Source organism: Syngnathus leptorhynchus, chromosome 14, assembly GCF_054491065.1.
Source record: "Syngnathus leptorhynchus isolate UIUO chromosome 14, UIUO_Slep, whole genome shotgun sequence".
In the NCBI taxonomy this organism is placed as follows: Eukaryota; Metazoa; Chordata; class Actinopteri; order Syngnathiformes; family Syngnathidae; genus Syngnathus; species Syngnathus leptorhynchus.
In genome coordinates, this window is record NC_141208.1 from 10,849,462 (window position 1) to 10,872,500 (window position 23,039).

The 23,039-nt window shown below is 40.8% G+C and overlaps 3 protein-coding genes across 11 annotated transcripts in view; 2 read left to right on the top strand and 1 right to left on the bottom strand.

The window, feature by feature from the left end:
- Positions 1 to 282: 282 nt before the first annotated feature.
- Positions 283 to 15,287, bottom strand: LOC147046649 (acyl-CoA-binding domain-containing protein 5-B-like). The gene is made up of 13 exons (XM_085929188.1): positions 15,192 to 15,287; positions 6,664 to 6,772; positions 6,270 to 6,393; positions 3,532 to 3,604; positions 3,076 to 3,214; positions 2,943 to 2,975; positions 2,461 to 2,571; positions 2,138 to 2,320; positions 1,977 to 2,044; positions 1,343 to 1,496; positions 1,041 to 1,240; positions 913 to 963; positions 283 to 839 (listed from the first exon to the last, which is right to left on the bottom strand). Exons 1-13 carry the CDS (start codon positions 15,249 to 15,251, stop codon positions 720 to 722), a joined length of 1,425 nt encoding a protein of 474 aa, XP_085785314.1. The 5' UTR covers positions 15,252 to 15,287; the 3' UTR covers positions 283 to 719.
- Positions 5,289 to 18,939, top strand: LOC147046650 (abl interactor 1-like). 9 transcript variants are annotated; one of them, XM_085929180.1, is made up of 13 exons: positions 5,289 to 5,678; positions 6,297 to 7,610; positions 8,105 to 8,160; positions 10,790 to 10,957; positions 11,697 to 11,873; positions 12,677 to 12,783; positions 12,947 to 13,087; positions 13,392 to 13,492; positions 13,623 to 13,838; positions 15,267 to 15,353; positions 15,970 to 16,155; positions 16,226 to 16,363; positions 16,441 to 18,939. In XM_085929180.1, the coding sequence occupies exons 3-13, from the start codon at positions 8,158 to 8,160 to the stop codon at positions 16,974 to 16,976; spliced, it is 1,860 nt and encodes a 619-aa protein (XP_085785306.1). In that variant the 5' UTR covers positions 5,289 to 5,678; positions 6,297 to 7,610; positions 8,105 to 8,157; the 3' UTR covers positions 16,977 to 18,939. The 9 variants fall into 9 exon arrangements, with proteins under 9 accessions (XP_085785306.1, XP_085785307.1, XP_085785301.1 ...); XM_085929181.1 differs by having other exon boundaries at positions 8,105 to 8,155; XM_085929175.1 differs by lacking the exon at positions 8,105 to 8,160 and having other exon boundaries at positions 6,297 to 7,199; positions 7,375 to 7,610.
- A 1,697-nt stretch (positions 18,940 to 20,636) lies between these two features.
- Positions 20,637 to 23,039, top strand: part of LOC147046651 (uncharacterized) — a 4,146-nt gene continuing 1,743 nt past the window's right edge. Inside the window, exons 1-6 of the mRNA XM_085929187.1 lie at positions 20,637 to 21,222; positions 21,843 to 22,048; positions 22,118 to 22,333; positions 22,374 to 22,526; positions 22,657 to 22,723; positions 23,016 to 23,039. The exon at positions 23,016 to 23,039 is cut by the window's right edge and continues 1,743 nt beyond it. Coding sequence (XP_085785313.1) covers positions 20,637 to 21,222; positions 21,843 to 22,048; positions 22,118 to 22,333; positions 22,374 to 22,526; positions 22,657 to 22,723; positions 23,016 to 23,039 — 1,252 coding nt within the window. The remainder of the gene's footprint in view (positions 21,223 to 21,842; positions 22,049 to 22,117; positions 22,334 to 22,373; positions 22,527 to 22,656; positions 22,724 to 23,015) is intronic.

Sequence of the window (23,039 nt, forward strand, 5' to 3'; positions counted from 1 at the left end):
TCAAGTTTATTTGTATAGCCCTAAATCACAAGCAGTCTCAAAGGGCTTCACATAGACAAACAATTGAAAATTATTCTTAAAGCATCCCCTGATCGACAACCATTTATTCACATTCGCACTTCAGACACCCAAGTCTAAAACTTCACCTAGCATGTTTTTAGACCGCAACAGAGCGCACATGCAAACACAAGGAGAATATTCAAACTCAAAGGCGCCTACAGGCCTGAGTGAAGATTGTTCAAACCTACCTGTTCTTGCAGTGAAGAGACTCCAATTGTAGCTTTAACGAATTGTGCAGTATGGTCCATAGGTGTTTCACAGAAGTAAAAGAATGATTACGTTTCAACAGTCTTACTTTTTTATTGTAATTCTAATGGAGCATCTATATTTGTTGACTTTTTTTATTGTTCATTTGACAAAAAAAGAGAATAATAAATAACACCGTTTGTTGTACTAAAATTAAGTGATGAATCACCAAGCTCTGACAAAATGTTCAAATCGTGCCATTTTCATCATGTTCATTTGTCATTTCTAGTCAAAGTTCCTCCATGATGTTTATCTGTCAGGTAAACAAGAGTGGAACTATTACACCCAGGGATTATAATATTTAAATACGAGGATGAACTGAAATGATTATCCTGGAACAAGAAAACACTATTTTACAATGTTGTCAAGTAAAAACAAAAGATCAAGCAACTTTAGCTACTACTGTAGCTTGCTTACTGTCTCTTTCGTCGTGAATATAGCTGGACCAAACCATATGCAATAGCAGGCCAAAGTGCTGTCATCACCATTGTAATTGGAGAATGCTCAAATGGCCACCAAGATGGTGTCATAAACTGTGGAGAAGTTATAACATAAACTGACAATCTTTTATTTAAACACTCAGATAGAAATACTGTATGCGAATACCTGTCGTGTCATAGGTAGAGCATCTGCACAGATTTCTAACGATGATCTTGACTTCAAATGATAAAATACAGAACAATACTGTTACCATAACCCTTGATGCACATTTTTTGAAAGACCTAGAGTTTTACCTGCTCCACGGTGAATTCTTCTAAAGTGTACAACCGATGTAGCACATCAGTCATGTCATCCTGCAGTCTCAAAAGAGCTGTAAATATTTGCTCATTGACGTTCCCCCAAGAAGTTGTGCTGGGTTGTGTGCAGTGTGACGCATTGTCACGGGTAGGCAACCATAGTTGAGAGCTGCAGGCGGTCTTTGGCGACTGAGAATCTAAAACATAAGCCGCAAAGTCACAGTATAAGATAAAATGTCCTGCTTACACCTTCGAACTCGATTTAGGTGTAGATGTGCTACAGTTATTGCTTTATTTACCTTTAAGAAACATGTGACTCTCTTTACTGTAAGAATCAACTCGGAGTAAGTAGTCTTCTGCTTTAAGGTCGGAGGAGCTCTCAAACCAAAGATCTTGCTCCTTTTCCAAAGCAGATGTTGATCCACCTGACCGAAATTGTGATGTCGACAGAATCTTGTTGGAGAAACATGACATAATATCAACTCAACTCAGTCTGGTTTGTAGACCGCTTAAAGAAAATAATGCAAATTCAGAACTGCACACAAATAGAATGTAAAACAATTGAATATATCCAAATTCAGAAACATCAGTCGCATCCACATGCACTACTTAATCGGGGTAAACAAAATTAAAACAATAGAAACAAATGTGACACTGAAACAAGAGTAGAATCTCAAAATGTGTTAAAAGACAACGAATAAAGTATTTTGTAAATCATTGTGTTAGTTTTAGTTTATCTAGACTCACATTTAACTGAATATAATGTTTGCTATGTGTTACAATTAGCTATGACCTGGTGTTTTTTTTTGGGTAGAGCACCGTGAACAAACTGTTTCACAGCCGCAGGGAACTTTCTCAGCTCATTGCCAGAGCAAAAATTAAATATGCAAATATTCCACATTGTGGAACGTTATCCTTTAATGCGGAACAAACCTTCTCCATGGCTGGATGATCCATTGAATCACAGAATTCCTCATCATCAGAGTCTGCCAAGACAGCATCTTTGTTGTTGGGAAAAAAACAAAGATATTGTAATATCCTAACATGATGAAATGCTCTACAATATTGTAATCATTTGAAATGCACACTGTTACCAGTTTGTTGCTCATTATAGTTCGTGTAGGCGGGACTGCATGTGCTGTGTTCTTTAGCATAGGCCAGCTCTTCCTCCTCCACGTCACTATTCAGCGAGCTGTGGGTCAACGAGGACACGCTTGCTTCCACGCTGCTGCTCGACCTCCTGGTTAAACACCTCAGCCTGGGCTCAGGGCTCCATGCTGTGACGGGAGTAGAAAGAAAAGACAGGATGTTTTATGAACTACAAATCTGGCAATGCTGATGTCAATTACAATAGCAGTGATTCCTTTTCTATCTGCCTTGTCTTTGTTGATTATGTTGATCTGCTCACTTATTTCACCTTTTTGGGGATATTGACCATTATCCTCGCATTCGACCCCCTCCGCTTCATTAAAACTCATGGAACTTTCTTCTTGAAAGTTTTGTATATCGTCCCACAGATCTCCATAGCCTGTAAAGTGACAGAAAAAATTATAAAATATATAAATAAAATGTTTAAAATGTGTGTATGTGTGTGTATACCGTAATTATGTATTATATATATATATATATATTTATATATATATATATATATATATATATATATATATATATATATATATATATATATATATATATATATATATATATATATATATATACACAAATCTGTGTCAATGTCAGACAAAATATTGACTTTATGAAAGACAGATTTGTTCTAATATATTTGAACAAAACTAAATAAACAAGGACCAGCAAGTGGAGCAAGGATGTAAAACTACAAATCACGTTTGACTTTAAGCACCAGTAGATTATTTACTTTTCTTGATACTAAATACTTGCCTTCCAATGCAGGTGTCGTTGCACTGAGCAGCTCTATATGCAAGATAAAAGAAAGAAAGACTGTTAATAAAGCTACCACTAGACAATTAAAAGAGGTATTTTCATCCCTCTGGCGCCTAATTACTTTATATACCTGCTTGCTTTGCAAAAGGCCTTGTGAAAGGTCTGCTGTTCACCTCATTGTCTCCATCCTCCTCTTCTTCCAAGTAGAAGTTGCCAAGTTGTTGCACCAGGTCAGACACTTCATTTGAGATTGGCATTGTCTCTAAAATCTAACATAGAAGAATTGGAATAATTTTAGTGAGTAGTAATTATTTTAAAGAGTAAATTAATACTTTACAGTATTTCATAACTATATCACACCACTGGCACCTGTAAGCTCTCAACATTCTACCATCTTGACCAGTCATGAGGAATTTTAAACTGAATTCATTTTACAGCCATGCATAGCATTCTACCATTCCAAGATTAGTTTTTGTTCAGAAAAACTCAATAGCTGTAAATCTGACAAATGAAGCAAGTTTTGTTTTTTTTGTAGAACAGAACATCAATTGTTTTAATTGGTTATGAAAACAAAACAAAAAAATACCAGCTGGATGTTTTCAACATAATTCTTCATGGCTTCTTCTTTTGTCATGTTTCCCAAAGAGCTCCATGCATTCCTGGCAATAAATAATATACATACATATTGTAAATAGATATACTGTATAAATATAAGGCAGCTCGGTGGAGCACTGGTTACCACCTCCGCCTCACAGCCAGGAGGTTGACGGTTCAATTCCTCCTCCAACCCACCCTGTGTGGAGTTTGCATGTTCTCCCCGTGCCCGCGTGGGTTTTCTCCGGGCACTCCGGTTTCCTCCCACATCCCCAAAACATGCTTGGTAGGCCAATTGAGCATGCCGAATTGCCCCTAGGTATGAGTGCGGATGGTTGTTCGTCACTGTGTGCCCTGCGATCGGTTGGCAACCGGTTCAGGGTGTCCCACGCCTACTGCCTGATGACTGCTAAGATATATGCCCGCGACCCCCATGGGGACAGAGGATGGATGGATGGATGGATGGATATACCGTTTTGGCCCGAATATAAGACGATGTTTTTTGCATTGAAATAAGACTGAAAAAGTGGGGGTAGTCTTATATTCGGGCCCTAGACATTATACCCATTTTCACTTGTGTGCAGCGGTAAGTTAAAGGTTGCTGGTATGTTACTGTGATCGTGTGCGTCTTTGACACAAAGTGAGTATATACTGTGGTGAATTGTCTTCGTGGCTCTGCTGGTCTTCAAAAAACACTTGGTGAAAAATGCTGTCTTTAAAGAAGGAAATGCTTCGGGGACACACGGCTGTTTGGAAAAAGATTTTATTCAACCGATGTCAGAAGATGGATATACCGTTTTGGCCCGAATATAAGACAATGCTTTTTGCATTGAAATAAGACTGAAAAAGTGGGGGTAGTCTTATATTCGGGCCCGAGACATTATACCCATTTTCACTTGTGTGCAGCGGTAAGTTAAAGGTTGCTGGTATGTTACTGTGATCGTGTGCGTCTTTGACACAAAGTGAGTATATACTGTGGTGAATTGTCTTCGTGGCTCTGCTGGTCTTCAAAAAACACTTGGTGAAAAATGCTGTCTTTAAAGAAGGAAATGCTTCGGGGACACACGGCTGTTTGGAAAAAGATTTTATTCAACCGATGTCAGAAGATGGATATACCGTCTTGGCCCGAATATAAGACAATGCTTTTTGCATTGAAATAAGACTGAAAAAGTGGGGGTAGTCTTATATTCGGGCCCGAGACATTATACCCATTTTCACTTGTGTGCAGCGGTAAGTTAAAGGTTGCTGGTATGTTACTGTGATCGTGTGCGTCTTTGACACAAAGTGAGTATATACTGTGGTGAATTGTCTTTGTTTTCTCACGCCCCACAGACCCGATGTTCAAAGTCCTCCTGTCTGCCAGGCAACCCCTTTCTTATACCTGGCGAGACTCATGAACTCATCGCTTTGAATAGTAGCTGCGTTTTGAGACCCCGCACATGTGTTGGCTTTCCGCCCTTACAAAGCCCTCGAATCGGTTGTTTTCCTGGTCATTGAACACCGGCCAATCTATATGCTGTCGTGCCTCTACATTACTGAAACCAAGCACATTTCCTCAACGCAAATAACTCTTGTCCCCCTCAGCTGTCATTGGGCCTCATACAGAGACATGCGCAGGCAAAAATACACTACAATACATTTCATTGTTACTACTGTTGTGCCGTCTGTCCGATCGCGGTTTGCTTCGTGTACGCGCCGTTTGATTGACAGCCCGGCGCGCTCACAATCGACTGAGTATGTTGCTCTGATCGTGTGCGTCTTTGACGCAAAGTGAGTATATACATTTTATTGTTACTACGGTCCACTGTTGTGCCGTTTGTCCGATCACGGTTTGCTTCGTGTGCGCGCCGTTTGATTGACAGCTATGGCGTGTTCCTTTAAGTTTGCCTCGCATCGTACGAGTAGCCGTTACGCAGCGGCACGGCGACTAAGGGTCGCCAGCAAATGTATTTTGTTGTCTCGATTGGTGTGTTGCCGAGAGTATTTCATTGATGGTAATTTATTATTATTATTATTTGCCAATAATTCAGTAAAGCAATCAAAACTGAACCACGTCTTCCCTCCTGTGTTCTGACCGACACCCGGGGGCGAAAAGAGCGTAACCATCCTATACAGTCCTCAGGCTCCCCAACAATAGCGGTAGTAGCTTGCATTATTTTTTTGCAATGTTTTTCCTTATTCAGATTTGTTTCAAGACTACAGTTAGACTTCACTTTGATGGTTAATGCAGATATTGCAAATGTTGTTTTATCACAGTAGATTGGTTTATTTACATTTCAAAAACAAGAAGCCATTCATTTACAAATGTGATTGCACTTACATATTTAAATGTTCAGATATTAAGATGTAATAGACAGTTTTTGCATGATTTGAATGAGGCAAAATAACATGCTTTTTCGCTCCAATATATTGTTATAATCATTTGTTTCAGATGTAATTATTTTCTGTTTAAAAGTTAAATTTGGTGTTCAAAAAGTCTTTCAAACTTGAGTTTTGAAAAAATGGGGGTCGTTTTATAATCTGGGTAGAATGGTGACAAATCTCACCAAGGTGAGAGTAGTACATATAATATCTTTCTTACAAGCCATATAGCAGCCGAAGGAAAAAACTAATGAACATTTTTCAGATTTTCGATTTCAAATTGAAAGCAAATTTATGCAAAATTAGCACGATAATATACAGTACATATTTGCCATGCAAATTGAAAAGGCACTTTTAAAAACTGCTTACCATTTGTTTTTTTCATGTGACTCCCAGAAACCTGTTGATCTGGTAAAGCTGCAAGGCCCCATGGTGGCTTGCTTGTAGTAACTATAAAACATCAGCATCATGTCTTCCGACAGCTGGAAAGGGCCTGAAGAAGATAAGTATAATTGTAAACATGGCTATTAAAATCATTGTCTATTACAATATAGTATGTCCTCTGGAGGGGTTATTACACTTGACTGCTCCGTTAATCAGCTTGATGAACAGAAGGTGAACCTAAAACATGTAGGTCAGCTTGAACTGATACTTTACACACTACCATGTCATTCTGTGTTGTACAAAATTCAGCCAATTGAAATAACCGTAACGTCATAGTATCAATTCTTTCCCATGATGAACAGAAAAAAAAAGAGTGTACCTTCTTTCGGTAAGCTCCTGATCACTTTGACAGCAGCAGCGAATTTAGCCTGCAGGGTGTGTTGGTCCTCCTGCGCCATGGTGACAGCCGTCAACGCTAGAGTCCTCACCTTTCAACAATTAAAATATGGTGAAGAAAATGTTAAAAACTAACTCCAAGATGACATGACATTTGACAGTAATTGTAATACGAAATGAAAACCAATCTAATTTTATAATAATAAATGGTTTGCGCGTTTTGTCGGGTTATTGATAACAAATAAGCACATTGAAATATCAGAATTGTTTTAACTCACCATTAAGTGTACTTTACACTGAAAATAAGCAAAATGTTAAAAATGAATGTCGAGTCGGAAGAGCCAAATAGAAAAGGCACGTACAGTACAATCAGTTGGGGATCTGTAGTTTTTTCTTTCTTTCTTTTTAATCAGATGAGCTTTGGGGAGGTGGGCGTTCCTCATTTCCCACAATGCTTTGGGAATCAGGGATTTAAACCGCATTAATCTGTGGGAAATGTAGTGCATCGGCGTGGTTTGGGTGAGCGAACGCAAATGAGTTATTATTTTAGCCACGTACAAATGTGTGACGGAGTTTATATATATCAGTTACATAAATCTTGAATTTAATTAACTAAATAATCTAAAGGTCTAATGAATAATCCTGATCCGTATTATTGTTGTATTCTTATCGTATTGGCTATTGTGCATCACAGGTTACGCTCCGCTATTCCAGACGGGGGAGCCGCTCTCTTTCTCCCGCCTACAAAGCAGCATCATCGCCTCGCCTCATTGAACAAGGCAGGGAGAGGAGAGAAATGCAAAGGGATGTAAAATGGCAGAATTACAAATGTTGTTAGAAGACGAAATCCCTGCCGGTAAACACGCTCTTGTCGAGAGCTACCAGAACCTTTCCCGGGTAGCGGAATATTGTGAAAACAACTATGTTCAGGTAAGATATTTGACATTGCATTGGATGATTTGATGATTATGTTCATCGTGTCTGCGGTGCCGCGGTGGGAGAAGTGAGTGAGACCACAGCGACAGGAAATGCGCGTCTTATAAGGGAAATGATCTTCGAAATGATACAAAAGTGTCATTTTCAGCCACTATTACAATCTAGGCATATAATGTGGTGAGAGTAGGACAAATAAATTGTAGTTAGGGAAACCGAGGCTGCCATCCCTGTGTTACAAGCTACTGCTGCTTGTACAGTAGAGGGTGTGTCGTTGTCAGAGTGTTTCGTCACTGACTGCAGTTTACGACGTAACGTGCTGCTGATCGACATATAAATAACACTTTTTACGAGGTATTTTTTGTCAGTTATGTCTAAACAAATGTCCAATTGCCTCATTGTAGCGTTAAAACATTTTTAGTAAGAATCGCAATACAGCATTTTCTACCGTTTATAAGTGGTGAGCGAGCATCCAATTTTTTTTTTTACAGAATACTAGAAAAGCTGGGACTCAAATCGCCTAACCATCCCGAATAGACAATGTATGGTTCGTATCTCCAAATATTACAAGTTGAATGTGATGGAGTTGAATGTATAGGCTATTTCCAATGCAAGTGAGTGAGAGGACTGCATATTTGGTTATGTACACACATAATGGATTTATGATCCAATGCAAAGGCTTTGTGCTTGTATTTGTGCACAAATGCTTTGTATTGCAAAGGTTAGCGTCTCTAATCTATTTTCCCTTTTTGAAGCTAAACGAGGTAACCTAAATACTGTGTGCTAGGAACACGTCAATGTGATGTTCTACACCATTTTTAACAGCAAGTTTCACTCGTGGCATTCGGTTATTGCTGTTTCATTAATGTAACTCTAAACTCATCAAAAAGTAATTAACTCATATGTCAAGGTATCAGCATGGAGTGGATCTCAGACTGCAGGTGTACCGAATATGTGGATGTATGTACAGGTGTATGAATGGGATAGCCATTTAAATCAGATTCATCTGAAATAATGCACGTGTTGTTACCATTCATCCACCCAGAAAACAGTGTACTTGACAGTGTTATGCAAGTGGTCATGGTAAAATGTGGGAAATTTGGGCATTACTACTCAGATGACCTGATACAGTATATAAAATAATGCTCACCATGAGTGCTTTCTTAAAGTAAACATGGGCAAGAAACAGGACCAGCATGTTGTGGTTTGAGAATAATGAAAGTTACAATTTAATAAAAACTTAAATGCGAGGAGACAGGTCAAACACAAACTGATGGGTGGTCTAATAAATATCTGACTTTTCCTCCTTTGGCAAGGTCATTATTATAAGTCTCTCTCTCTCTCTCTCTCTCTCTCTCTCTCTCTCTCTCTCTCTCTCTCTCTCTCTCTCTCTCTCTCTCTCTCTGTCTGTGTCTGTCTGTCTGTGTCTGTCTGTCTGTCTGTCTGTCTGTCTGTCTGTGTGTCTGTCTCTGTCTCTCTCTGTCTCTGTCTCTGTCTGTCTCTCTGTCTGTCTCGCCAAAAGTATATCTGGTACAGTGACAAACTCTATCTTAATACCCAAAGAACAAATAATAGTGGTATTATTACTAACACACCTTTTAAATGTTAGTAGATGGTTAGTCATCGTGATTGTTTTTGGCATTTAAACAACATTGATGGGATTTTCGATGAGAGAATTAAAATGAGCGAAAGAATAATCCCTGAGCCTGAACAGAATAACATGAAATCCAAGTGTTAGAACCTTTAAAAAAAAAAAAAGATGGAAATTTGGGTACACTGTTTTTAACTGCTTAGATGATGATTTTGTTCTTATACTCGCATACTGAACACTTGCATAGTGTAGCATATATACAGTGGAACCTTGGTTTTCGACCACAATCCGTTCCAAAAGGCCGTTCGAGTAGTGAATCGTTCGAATTCCGCATCACGTTTTGTCATTCCAAATCATGGGAAATAATGTAATCCGTTCCATGAAAAAAAAAAAAACCAGCCTTTTTTAAGCATTTTTTTCATTTGGGCATTTTGTCCGATCGCGCAACTGCAGCGCACCGCCAAACTGCACCGCGCTGGTGCATTATTGTGACAGAGCGGTAGCTGAAATTTAGAAAATATTTTTAAACTGCGATTGGCTGGCAATCAGCTCAGGGTGTCCCTCGCCTACTGCCCGATGATGGCTGGGACAAAGTGGTACAGAAAATGGATGGATGGGTGGATGGTTGAATGGATGGATTTTTAAAGTCCTGATGTACTTTCCAACATTTAAGTGGACCTCAGTGCGCAGGGAGTTTAATTTTGTTCGATCGCGCAACTGCAAGGCACCGCCAAACGCGCAACCGTAGCGCGCCGCCGACCGCGCAACTGCACCGCGCTGGTCGCTTTGTGACAGAGCGGTCGCAAAAATTTAGAAAATATTTTTAAAATCCTGATGTACTTTCAAAAATTTAAGTGTACCTCAGTGCGCAGGTAGCTTAATTTGGTCCGATCACGAACTGCAGCGCGCCGGGCGCTCACGTATTGCTTTAGGAGCGTCTTTGTGTTTTAGGATGGCTTTACTGCTCCCACTTGCTTCCTTTGGAGGCATGATTAGAGTTGATGCAATCCTCAGAGTAACAAGAATGTAATAACGAACGGAATCAACCCTAACCTTTCGGCTCATCTTGCGAGGTTCGACAACCGAATTTCGTCCGACATCCGAAGCAAAAAAAATCTCAATTTTTTTGTTCGAATACCGGTTGTTCGAGAACCGGGACGTTCGAAAATCGAGGCTCCACTATATATTATATATAGTGACTATTATATATAATGACCACCAACCAAAGGCTTTTAATTCATTCATTCATCATGGGACATTGGTTTATTTCAAATCTAAAAAGAATAGTTCAACGTGGAGCCTTATTTTGCTTCCAAACTATAAATATGTCTTTCAGTTCCTCCAGCTATTTAAACACTCACGGAAACAGATGGTTCAAGCAGCCGGGTGAAGGTGTATGATTATATGAAATGTTTTGGCATTCCTACTCACTTGGCTGGACACTTGTCCCATGATGTCCATCTGGGAGATTCACAAAGTTGTTAGCACCGAGATCAATCAACTCGTCGCTCGGCTAGTCTTGACAGGGTCTTCCAAATAAAACAAAGAATTTACTCTCTACTCTCTTTCTGTTCTGTTTGCTCAGGCTCAAGACAAGAGGAAGGCCCTGGAGGAGACCAAGTCGTACACCACCCAGTCTCTGGCCAGCGTGGCTTACCAAATCAATGCCTTAGCCAACAATGTGCTCCAGCTACTGGACATCCAGGCGTCGCAGCTACGACGCATGGAGTCCTCCATCAACCACATCTCCCAGGTACAAAAAAGTACTAGTCATACCAGCATCATTCTATTTTGATGACTAGATAGTTTCCAAAATAACATTAAACTACTCCATGGAACAGCATTACTGGCTCACAAGTCCGCTAAGGTGAATTGAAAGGAACGGAACTGCAACGACAGCGACTTAATATGCTTCGGTACCGTCAATCTCAAGCACTTAGCTTGCAGGTATCAAAACCAAGCCGATGCCAAGCCGTCAGTCCAACTATAAATTCCCAATTACAGCTGCACAAAACAGTGCATGGAAAGGGCATCAATCATACAAGAGCTGCCAAAAATCCCCAACCCTTCTTTCTTTATTACTCCTTTTCCCATGCTCTTAGCGTGCTACACAAATCCATGCCCCCTGCCTGTCAAAAACAGAATGTTCTCTCCACTGTGTGCTCCATTAAGCCTGTCAAGGTCCAAATGAAATCCCGACACTGGCACTCATGCTTGCTTAGCATTTTCAACTGCCGTTTTACTCCACAAGCTTCAGGACAGAGCATGGTTTGATGCTCTCTGCCCTTCCACGTTTTTCCTTGTACGTGCTCCAAAATGGCCGCTCTTCCTCCGAACACTTTTGCTCGTGTATATACTTGTATGCTATTTCCATTTGCTCTCCATCTTACAGCTAAATTGGTGATTCAGGTTGTAGGGTGGAACAGGCTGCTTTATTTAGCTGGGGAGAAAAGAAACTAGTAGCTGTTAATTACCTGCTTTATCTTCCACAGACGGTGGATATTCACAAGGAGAAAGTTGCCCGTCGTGAGATTGGCATCCTGACCACCAATAAAAACACCTCCCGCACCCACAAGATCATCGCCCCGGGCAACATGGAACGGCCCGTGCGCTACATTCGAAAACCAATTGATTACACATTGCTGGATGATGTGGGCCACGGAGTCAAAGTAAGACAGATTGTGCTCATTTCTTCCCAAATAAAATCAATGACATTATTTTTCCTATCCAGTCTTTTTACAAACTCATACTGCATTTTAATGCTAGATTTTCTTTCTTAGCATGCTAGTAAATGTGCTGATAGACAAGCTTACAATTGGCCTTTAGTATCGCACAGGAAGGAGTCATGTTTGCCAAATGTGACCCATCGCTTTCTCTGTAGAATCCGGAGGATATGTTTTGTTGACTCTTTCCTGCCTCACGCTTGATGTGTATTCTCTCTCCACATGATCTATTTGCTGCTTCCTCTTTTTTCATTATTTTGACAAAGCAGTGTTGCTGGCATGTTTAATCTTCATCCGGCTTTCTGAGTTTCTCAAGATAGTGTCTGTCTTCTGGTTTGCTAACATCTCAGTCGCAGATTCAGTTCATCAAACAAAATCACACCATTGATTATTTCTATTTTAATGCCAGGCAGACCAGGACATTTTTCCTCTTATTATATCTTAACAGCTTGTCACTTAATGTTGCTGAAAGAAATGACTGCCTATTAAACCATTAACCAGTAAGCATATATTTTTAAATCTTTCTTCTCTCTTTTTCTGCTTGCACTCAGTGGCTTAAAGCCAAGGTAAGAGATAATAGTTACCTTTTCTCTTCTCTTTACCACAATGCATTAAAACTACACTTGATATGTGAATTTGTTCAACTCACATGAATGAATAAAATTTTTGCTCAATAATTAAAAGATTGTCACTAATAGGGAACATGCCAATGTCCGTCAAGTGTTCTTAACACCTCTTTTTCTCCTCAGCAAAATGGGAACAATGCTGCAGGACGAGGAGGAGGGACACTGTCTAGGACAAACCCACCAACCCAGAAACCCCCGAGCCCCCCAATGGCCGGCCGCGGTACCTTGGGGTAAGAGTTGATTTTGGAAAAAAAGAATTTAGTAGGTGTTATTGAGACTCACCTATTAAAAAAAAGGAATTTAAGGATGGGTTCGACCTCCCTGGAAGAAAAAGTAATTTAAAGATGGGTTCGACCTCCCTGGAAGACAGCTTTTTTTTTTTTTGGGGTCTAGTCGCAACACCCCTTACAAGACGCTGGAGCCAGTGAAGCCTCCAGTGGTGCCCAATGACTACATGACAAGTCCAGCCCGACTGGGCAGCCAACAGAGCCCCGCACGTACAGCCTCCCTCAATCAGAGGCCCCGGACACACAGGTACAGCTGATCACACGTTTCTTTATCCAGGTGCAAACACACCTTAGGGAATCTGAGTTAAATTAAGTTTCTCTGACAAATGTATTTTCATACACATTTCAACAACAAGGATGTTAATTCATTAAGTGTCAACAAAGGCCACACTTTCTTATGATGGGAGGCAGACAAATAGGTAGCCTTTCAAACCTGATTTGTCATCTGACAAAGCAGACTCTGTTACCACGGTGACATGTCATGGCAGGAAGAAACCATTACGCTTGGATGGACTTTGTCTCACACGTCTATTATTTTTTTAAATGCACAGTGGCAGCAGTGGCGGTAGCGGTGGCAGGGAGAACAGTGGAAGCAGTGGCGTGGGTGTCCCCTTGGCAGTCCCGACGCCTTCTCCTCCCAGTATGAGCCGAGGTGAATCATCTTTGCTATCTTTTCACCTTCTTACTACTTGAAGCCTACAGAATCTCATAAATGATGCTATTTGAAGTTAATCACAGAACGGATTTGTCAGACTGTAAAGCTGCTATTCCTGCTCCCACAGCGGCGGCATCTTTCACCTCTGTGCCACAAGGTCCCGGGCTGGGTCCAATCCCCATGTCCCAGTTTGGCACCATTTCTCGTCAGATCTCACGTCATAACTCTTCCACCACCTCCTCGGCCTCCATGGTGTCAGCCACGGGGACGTATCGCCGCGCTCCCTCTGTTTCCTCTCAGCAGCCTCATATTAACGGGGGCCCGGCATTCTCACAGAATTCAGGTAACTGGGTGTTGCGCAATTTCAGCTATTAGTTCATTTGTAAGACTTCATCTCAGTGTGTTTTACCAGAAATGTGGTGTGGGGAATTTTTAGTCCATGGTTATACAGAAGAGCTCAAAGATCTAATGTTGGCTGTTCATAATTTCTATGTCCGATTGAAATTTTAATAAGTGTCCTTTTACAACAGAATGAGGGAACATTACAGGTCACAGTTGCTTGTAATTTAAAAAAAAAAAAAGAGAGGAACTCCTTTTGTTTTGTTGATTTGTTAGAGAACGGCCCAGTTTATCTTAGCAACATCATTCTGAGCAATTTTGCTCTGATGGCTTCTCTCTCATCGGACAACATAAAACAGAGAGGAAGGAGGTTTGGGATCTTACGTGGGAAGCAATGACCCAGCAGGCTACCAAAACTGGGACATCCTCTTTGAGAATGCTGAAATGTTTTTTACAGCAAACGGACATAGACAGTACACGCTGCCTGGTGTGTGTAAAACCTTTTCTGCGTTTTCTTATTTAAACTGTAGTCACTTTTGGTTTTATTTAAATTAATTGTCAACTATTTTAATATTTCAGTCATCTTTAGAGCTAATTTACCTTAGAATGGTCCAAATCCTCTGTCAGCTTCTCAACAGCAAATATTCTTTTCTTTTTTTTCAATGCTTCTGCGCTACACTTTGCCTCACATACGTTATGCTTTTGTTCTCACCTTTCTTCAGGCCTCACTCTTCCATATGGTTACCGTGTTTTTCAGACTATAAGGCACACCTAAAAACCTAACATTTTCTCAAAAGCCGACAGTGCACCTTATAGTCCGGTACGCCTTATTAATGGATAAATTGATGAATTTGTTGATCCATACTGGTTGTACACAGTGCTCTGCCAAAATGTTTCAGTACGTTTTAGTACGACTAGTAAATTACAAGGTCGCATCGCTTCCCAGCATTACGGCAACCGTGATCAGGGGCGTCACTGAATAGCTGTTGTACCCGTGAGGCTCTTTCATTTCAAAATAGACTGCTCCGTTAATGTTTCGAGTAACTTTACGGATCGATATGGAAGGGAAACATAGGTAAGCAGTACCAATGTGTTAGATTGAACTTTAGTCAGTTCCGATCACTTTATAGGAGCTCGTTTGAAGAACGCGATTGTTTACAGAGGGCTCATTTGTGATTGGCTAGTGGATGCATACCGCAACCCTAGTCAACCTCAGTTTGTTGCAGTATAGCTTCTATTTTATGCGCCTTATAATCCGGTGCGCCTTATATGTGGACACAGTTTTAAAATGGGCCATTCATTGAAGGTGCGCCCTATAATCTGGTGCGCCTTATAGTCCGGAAAATACGGTCCTCACTTGTTCTTTTCTTTGTCCACCAACCATATCAACATTCTCTCTGCTGCCGCCTCTTCTCATCTGGTGCCGCTGTAGTCTCTGTGGCTCCTCCGCCTCCCCCGGTGGTCCAGCTGACCCCACAGATCCCTCTGACCGGCTTTGTGGCCAGAATGCAGGAGAGCAGTAAGTACTCAGACGAGATGTTGCCGCTGCAAGACGTTGTTGCTCGGTGTATTCGGTCTTAAGCAGCATGTGGATTGCTGAGAATGTTTCTCAGCATGCATATACTGCCTAACATTGACTCTGCTTGCTTGGTGACTTTTTGCACTCAAACCTCTGCTTGGAATTATTGTGTGCTGAGTCCCTGGGATTTATTTTCTGTTGCCATGGTGATGGATAACATAAAGCTTGCAACCAGTTCTCGCTCCATTGAGGGGTGAAAATGTGACCTGACGCCATTTCCCGGTCCACCCTCCACCTGTCTCTAAAAAATACAGTTTGATGTTGAGATTTTCTGTTAAATATTATAGGAAAACATCATTCTGGACTATATACATGCTCCAGATTTCAAACAAATCAACTCTGTTGCCCTCTACTGAGCAGAAAGATCACTGCATCTTCTTTTTAATTCATCTTTGCCATTATACAAGGTGACTGACTGCAGATTGATGAGAATTTAAAATTGCTGGAGTGTGATCAAAGTAATTGTTATTGTCAGTTAGCAGTATTTTCAAAGCATTTTTATTGTATTCCGCTTTAATTTTCATTCACTATAATGTTTGCTTTTGTTGCCCTTCAGTAACAGACAGCCCAGCCCCACCTCCTCCGCCTCCGCCCGAGGACATGGGTGTGTTTGAGGAGCCCTCTCCCCCACCTCCTCCTCCTCCTGTCGACTATGAAGAAGAGGAGGCCGCGGTTGTCCATTACAGTGACCCCTATGCCGATGGAGATCCTCACTGGGCCCCTAAGGCCTATTTAGAGAAAGGTAAGTCGAAATGACCTCCTTTGTGAGGAGTGTTCATTTTATTTGAGTGTTCTTTTCTGTCATTTCTTAGTTGTGGCCATCTACGACTACAGCAAGGACAAAGAGGATGAGCTGTCCTTCATGGAAGGAGCCATTATTTATATTATCAAGAAGAACGACGACGGCTGGTTCGAAGGCGTCTGCAACGGAGTCACCGGACTCTTCCCGGGTAACTACGTCGAGTCCATCATGCACTATGCTGACTAGGGAAAAATAAAATATAACACACCTAAAATGGATTCTAAGGTAAAGGTGTACAGATGAATGCAGTTCTTGCAGCTCTCATTTTGAATGAAGTGCCATGGCAAAATGTTTGGAAACGTATGTACCATTTCGGCCTGAGAGAAGCACAATGGCTGCTGAAGCTTTTGGATGAGCCATTTCTGTTAGTTTACAACATGAAGGGAGAAGATAAAAGCATTTCAGCAGCAATTTTTCATTCTAAGCTTCAACTCTTTGCCTTGTCAAACATGAGAAGGCTGGATATTTTTAAATGTTTGTGTTCATATGTTAGTGTAGCACAGCCAGTATCATATTTGGAGTCCAGTTCTTCCACAAAGTGCTGCATCACTGACAGTGAAACTTACCATTGTGTTGCTGTGTCTTTTGCGCTGTATACCCGCAGACTGGCCACATGGCTCCCTCTACCTGAAAATTCCACTCTACCCTATCAAGGAAAAAAAAGCATTAGCACGCGACTGAATGTCAAACTTTTGTCGGACTCAACCGATTTTACTTTTCAGGGATTTATGATATTACCTAAAACACTGAAAATGGTTTAGTAGAAGATCTGCTGTGGAAAACAAAACCTTTTATTTCTGCCACTTTTATTTTTTGCGTGTGTAAATCTGATCTTATCCTTTTCCATGAGTGGAAGGCTACATACTGGCCACTCAATCAAAGGACAGATGCACCAAGCACACACATTTTTCAAGCAGGAGAAAATAAGACTAACCTGGATAAAAACTCACAAAAGCACAGGAAAAACCGAACACACAAAAGTCTGAGCCACATTGAAGCCCAGAACTTTTTATTGTGAGGCAGGCCTCTGTAACTGTACCACTAATGGATAAATAACAAGTTAACAGATCTTCTGAAAAGTACAATACACATTTCTAATGTTTTAGATGGTATTTGTGGGATCCCTTTAAAAATATTCAACTGGGCGTAATCCCAAAATATTCTGCTCTCTAACTTGTACATAAAGTGTGACGTGAGACGCTAACAGTACAGTAAAGTGCATTTGTCTGTTTTTCCCCCTTGTGAATTTCCATTTGTTTCAATGGAGGTGGTGCCAAGAGTAGATTACACATTTTAATTTGTTTCACTTGAGCATTAATTTTTTTTCATCGGTCCAATGTGTACCGTGGAACTGTCAGTCATCGCCACTGCATATTGCTAATGTGCTGTCCAGACACTGTAGCAAATTCATCTCATCTTCTGTGTGTGTGTGTGTGTGTGTGTGTGTGTGTGTGTGTGTGTGTGTGTGTGTGTGTGTGTGTGTGTGTGCGTGTGCGCGCGAGAGAGAGAAAGAGAGAGAGAGAGAGAGAGAGAGAGAGAGAGAGAGAGAGAGAGAGAGAGAGAGAGAGATGTATTTGCTTCTGTAATTTTCTCTGACTGCATCGGACTAGCATACTGTGTGTGATGCTTTATTACATCGGTGCTTAACAACTATGATCATCAACCCAAACAACCTCGAATCAGAAGAGAAATGTAACAAGGTCGCCTTGTTTGTCTGTTTCTCTCCAGTGGGAGAACAATCAGCCATTTTGATTGTAATTGTCTCTGCAATGCAGTGAATGTAGTTACTGTAGGAGTGGCGTGATTGACAACCAACACACTGTATGGACAAGTATTGGAACACTTTTTTTCCAAACTCTTCCCATCAGTTGGATGTATAGAATTTCAGAATCAAAAGTTTGCTGTCTGATGCCATGATACAATCATTTACGCCACTCAACATCAATGAGTACACCTTTGAAATGTATGTCTCATGAATTGGTTAAATAGCATAAGTCAATTTGAATGCACAAAATGACTGCAATAAATTATATATTGGGAAAAAAATCAATTTACATGGCGATTTTTATATTCTTCAAAAAAATAAAACTACACTGAATTTAATGAAAATTTGACTTTTCAAAGGAATTGTACACATTTATGATGAGCGCTGTTTACCAAAGGGGCTTATTCAGAAAACGAACAATCGGAATGCCTTTTGCTATTTTAATGAAGACACCCCCCCCCCCACACACACACACACACACACAAAAACATGCTGCCGAATTAGTATTCATTCATCCACGTGCATGAACGTTGGTAAACATTTCCTGTGAATACATCTCATTTATGATTGTACTTTTCCGTCATGCGGTGACTTGCGTGGGGGAACTAAAATGTTTTTTCTATGTATTTCTAGCTTTGCATTCCACTTGTTTTTACATCTACTGTTGGTTTGGAGTAGCGAACAAATGTTTGCTCACACTTTGTATGTAAAGGATTTATTTGTACTTTTCATAGAGAAATCATGGGTCAACCACTAATGTGCAGAACTTTGTAATGTAATCACATAACGTCATTTCTGGATGCCGATTTCTTTTTTCTGTGTCTTTCGTATGATGTCGGAAAACGATTGGTAACTTAAGTGTTTATGAGAAGAAAAACGAATATTAGTCTTCTCTCAATTTGTACATATGATGTGTTCATTGAAATTCATGTACAGTCTTTTTGTAATAAACAATTCATTGAAAAGAATACTTCATGTTAATAAAGAGATTTTTTCATTTTACATTATATAAATTCAAGCACAAACGTTTCCTTTGTTGGATTTGTAGTTTTCTTTAAATCCAGCAGAGGGCAACGCTCATAGTCTAATCACAATTTGAACAAAGTGCAGTAACAGCATATGTTCACCACAATGACATTTGCGTCATGATTTTGACTGATCCTATTCTTTGGACGGCTCTCCTTCAGTTTATGCGCACAATAATGAATCAAACCTCGAGCTGTGATTGCCTCAGTCAGTTGTCTGCAATGTTTTTCTTGGCCACCCACTCTTACACAATAAGAGGCTTATACGCTTCAGACAGAATCCGTGGCCATGACCCATGGTCATATCCAGATGCAATGACCTCACATTACTGTGTCAACCTAGATAAAAAAAATAGTTGTTTTTTTTTACCTCAAAGGCTGCCAGATTAATACCAGATTGGTGAAGTGGACTCCAAGTGATTTGCCCCAATCACCTCTTGTAACATTGTCCAACTTCAAAAACTTCATCCATGGGCCACGTGGCTATAGAGCTCATCTCACATGGTCATCATTTGAGAAATAATGTAACTCAAGTTAATTCATATCATATTGCCCGGATAAAATCCTCTGACAGCTCAATCTCAAGAATGTTTTGTAATTTTTCACCTGTCTGTATAGTGGCCTAAGCCTTTCCCCCTTTGGTTTGCCACTTTTGTGTATTTAGCATATGGAGTGCGCTTGTACTTTCCTGCCCTAAGCATCAATTAATCAAATCACACGTTGCTTCTAAATTCCAAGCTCTGATTAAAGAGATTGCTGCTGCAGTCGCACAAATGAACCAACACAGAAGTGGCGGAAAACAGACGGATGGCGAAGCCAAGAGCCGAGTATTGAAGAGTGTTTTATTGAGACTCAGCTGCATGAAAGGAGTCCCAAAGTGTTTCCTGTATGCAGTTAAAGCAACATGTTTTCCTTTTTGTGTGGTTGGGAGCTTCTCACTATTTTCTGATTACTCTGCACTAGCTGCTATGAAACCAAGTTGATGGGACGGAAAATTTAACCCTTGAGTAGACTCGATAGCTATACATAATTTTAGTACTTGTTATTTTTGCGAACCCACTATACGCCATTGTTCTGTTGTTTTTCAGAGAGCAGGAGAGGAGGGAGAAACATTCAAAAATGTTTTGTGTGAGGTCTATTGGAGACGAAATGACTTGTAAATTGAGTTTTCTGTAATGTGTAGTCGTTTACAAGAAAGGCACTTGTGGTGACATTTCACCACAAGATTGATTAAAAACACACTAGCTTTTCAAACAGAGACTTGTATTTTTCACCTTTGGCAAATTCTATGCACACCTCTTCTAAAAGCAAAAAAAAAAATGAGTCTGGGTTTTTGTCAGATAACCAACTAATTTGGAACAGAACAGCCCCAAAGCATACAGTGTGTTTTGTGGCCGAGTGGCACGTCCAGGAACACTACGGGTTAATTTAAGACTGGAAGCAAAAGCTGTTGCAAATTAGATGCAGTGAACCCCCACATGTGGGCCATGCATGCAGCTCGCTCCACAAGGAGCAAAAGTGTGCAGAGACCATTCAGAGCACTTGAGCTTCAAATCAGTTGCTTCTTACATACTATCCATGAAGATAAAAGAACTTGAAGGAAGAGGATTTCCCTTCACACAGTTAGCAACATGGCACATATCTCTGCTATGTTTTTACGCAGTCTCACTTTTTTACTGAGCACAACTTTATGTGCTTCCCAAATGTGCCAGGGGCCTGGATGTCTCTCTAACCAAGACTGGAGCCCAGCACAAGGGCCAACGGACACTCAAGTTTCCAGACGACAGCTTCACCTCTCAACTCAACCCAGGCAAGGTGAAGCCTACAACCAACGGGATGCTCGTTATGTTCATCACCATACCAACACTCGCCATCAAGGCTTTGAGAAACAAACTGGTACTGATGCTACGAGAAGGACCAACCCGAGAACAATCACTGCTGAGGTGTATCATCCTCGTTGTGCGGGCGGAACCTGCCCAACCACTGTCAGTCGTCAAGCAACGCCTGCTGACACTCGGGAATGCAAAGGGAACGCGTGCAAGCTGGACCTCCAGATGCGCCAGAAACCAAAAGCGTCCATTGGCTGCAATACACAAAATGGAGAAGATGCCAGAGGGAATTCTTCACCGCTACATGTAAGAGACAGAGCAGCACAATTTATGGAGGAGCGCTCAGAAGGCGATGCATGGATACAGTTCACATGTGACATAAAATCAGGTTGGTATCAAAGCGATTATTAATGTGATTAGATGGTGTGAAGAACAAAAACTACTATTAAAAAAAAAATCATTCCTTAACAAAAAATAGGCTTATGTTTGCTTGGCAGTGTCAGAGTATAACAAGGTTGTGACCTTTGTATTGGCACAATGTGTTTATTGGGGCGTAACAATTAACTGATTAACTGACAACTAATAGAATATTAAATGGATCGATTTTTATTCTGATATATTTATTTAATTTTTTCCTTTATTTTCTTTTTTTATTTGAATTTGTTTTTTTACTTAGGCTAGGTAGCTTGAAGGAAGAACAAGAGCAAAGGTAAGGATGGGAAAAAAAAACATTCGCATTCTATATGTACCAGATATACCTGAGAAGTATACGCAAAAATCCAGTACACATCAAACCTGGTCACACCTTGTGACAAATGCCGGTAAATCCCTAAAAGTGAACACCCCCACCCAGAAAAACACGGTGTATGGTATGTATGTATGGTAGTTCTAGCGCAGTGAGGAATGCACAAATAAGTTGAGAAAGCCTCTTGATAGGCTTTGTGAGATTCCGAAGTGGTCTTGCTGTGGCTGGTGATTTAACATGGACTTGTCCCTCCTCTGTCACAGGGAGCAATGATGTTCCTTCCGACGATGCTGTCATCCTGCAGCTGCAGATGTCCAAAGACCAAGAGAAGTTCGTTGAAGCCTTAAAGGGTCAGCAAGAAGAGGTCAAAGTGATGCATCGGCTCCTCGGCGAGCAACAGGGGGAGCTGCTCCACCAGCAGAGAGACATACTGGCGCAACAGAGGAAAATGCAGGACTACATCCGGCAAGTGAGATATTCATGGAGGCATATCTGAATGAGAAGAGTTCTCCTGGCTTGATTTGTTTCTGTGTTCAAGGTGAAGGCGCAGTACAGCATGCTATTGGACACCATCAAGCAAATGTCCATGCAGGACCTGCAGGAGGAGCTGGACAGCCACAGGGAAATTTTGAGTGAGCCAAGTGGGCCACATCGCGTTCAACAGGCTCTCTCTTTGCATAAGGAGGACATGGAAGCTAGTGTCATCGAGGTAGCGAACACTCATTCAAATAAACTGCAATGTTCTTGTACTCAAGTCTGCACAGTAATGCTCAGCTTGGACCAATGCCCACCAGGTGGGCCATTCCCTTGTGACCTGTGGGAGATGTGACCCTGAGGAATACTGTGACTTCAGGAGCGGTCATCCTCGCTGTGAAAAATGTACCGTCTGTCCAGTCGGCTTCTTCCTGGTTGCCCAGTGTTCAGTCCACACCGACAGAATCTGTCAGGTTAGATTGAAGCGGTCGTCATTTTGTCTGTTTAAAAATTGTTCAGTGGGTCAGAACAGAAAGAAAATAATGTGCAAAAAAAAATGAGTTCATTTGGGTTCAACAGCTAAGTTTACAATTGTGGTTGCAGGACAGAGATGAATGCCTTGAACTCACTGACCTTTGTGCGGATGAACATAAATGTGTCAACACACCAGGTAAGGCTGACTAATGACAGGCACAAAGTTCAATGCAAGAACTGGATAGAAGTACTGCTCCAGCAACTAAATTGATGGTGTAGGAAGTAGGAATTCCACAATACATATCTTGTTACTTTTTTTTAACAGAAAAAGATGTAAATAGAGAGAGGTACTTTAATACCCAGTCGAAATAGTTTTGCAATAAATAATTGTATAAATATATATGAAACCGTGTCAATCAAAAATTTGATTAGTTTTATAAAAGGAAGATATCCTGATTCATCTAGTTTACTAAATGTCTTATTCCCAGGTGGATTTAGATGTCAGGGAATGA

Bases quoted from the DNA above. Each gene is read 5' to 3' on its own strand.
- LOC147046650 (XM_085929175.1), top strand. From the start codon at position 7,494: ATGGCAGAATTACAAATGTTGTTAGAAGACGAAATCCCTGCCGGTAAA. The intron at 10,958-11,696 runs GTACAAAAAAGT...TATCTTCCACAG, and splicing joins CCATCAACCACATCTCCCAG to ACGGTGGATATTCACAAGGA. The intron at 12,784-12,946 runs GTAAGAGTTGAT...TTTGGGGTCTAG, and splicing joins GCCGGCCGCGGTACCTTGGG to TCGCAACACCCCTTACAAGA.
- LOC147046649 (XM_085929188.1), bottom strand. From the start codon at position 15,251: ATGAGAAGAGGCGGCAGCAGAGAGAATGTTGATATGGTTGGTGGACAA. The intron at 3,605-6,269 runs GTAAGCAGTTTT...ATTTATTGCCAG, and splicing joins TCACATGAAAAAAACAAATG to GAATGCATGGAGCTCTTTGG. The intron at 964-1,040 runs GTAAAACTCTAG...TATCATTTGAAG, and splicing joins AAGAATTCACCGTGGAGCAG to TCAAGATCATCGTTAGAAAT.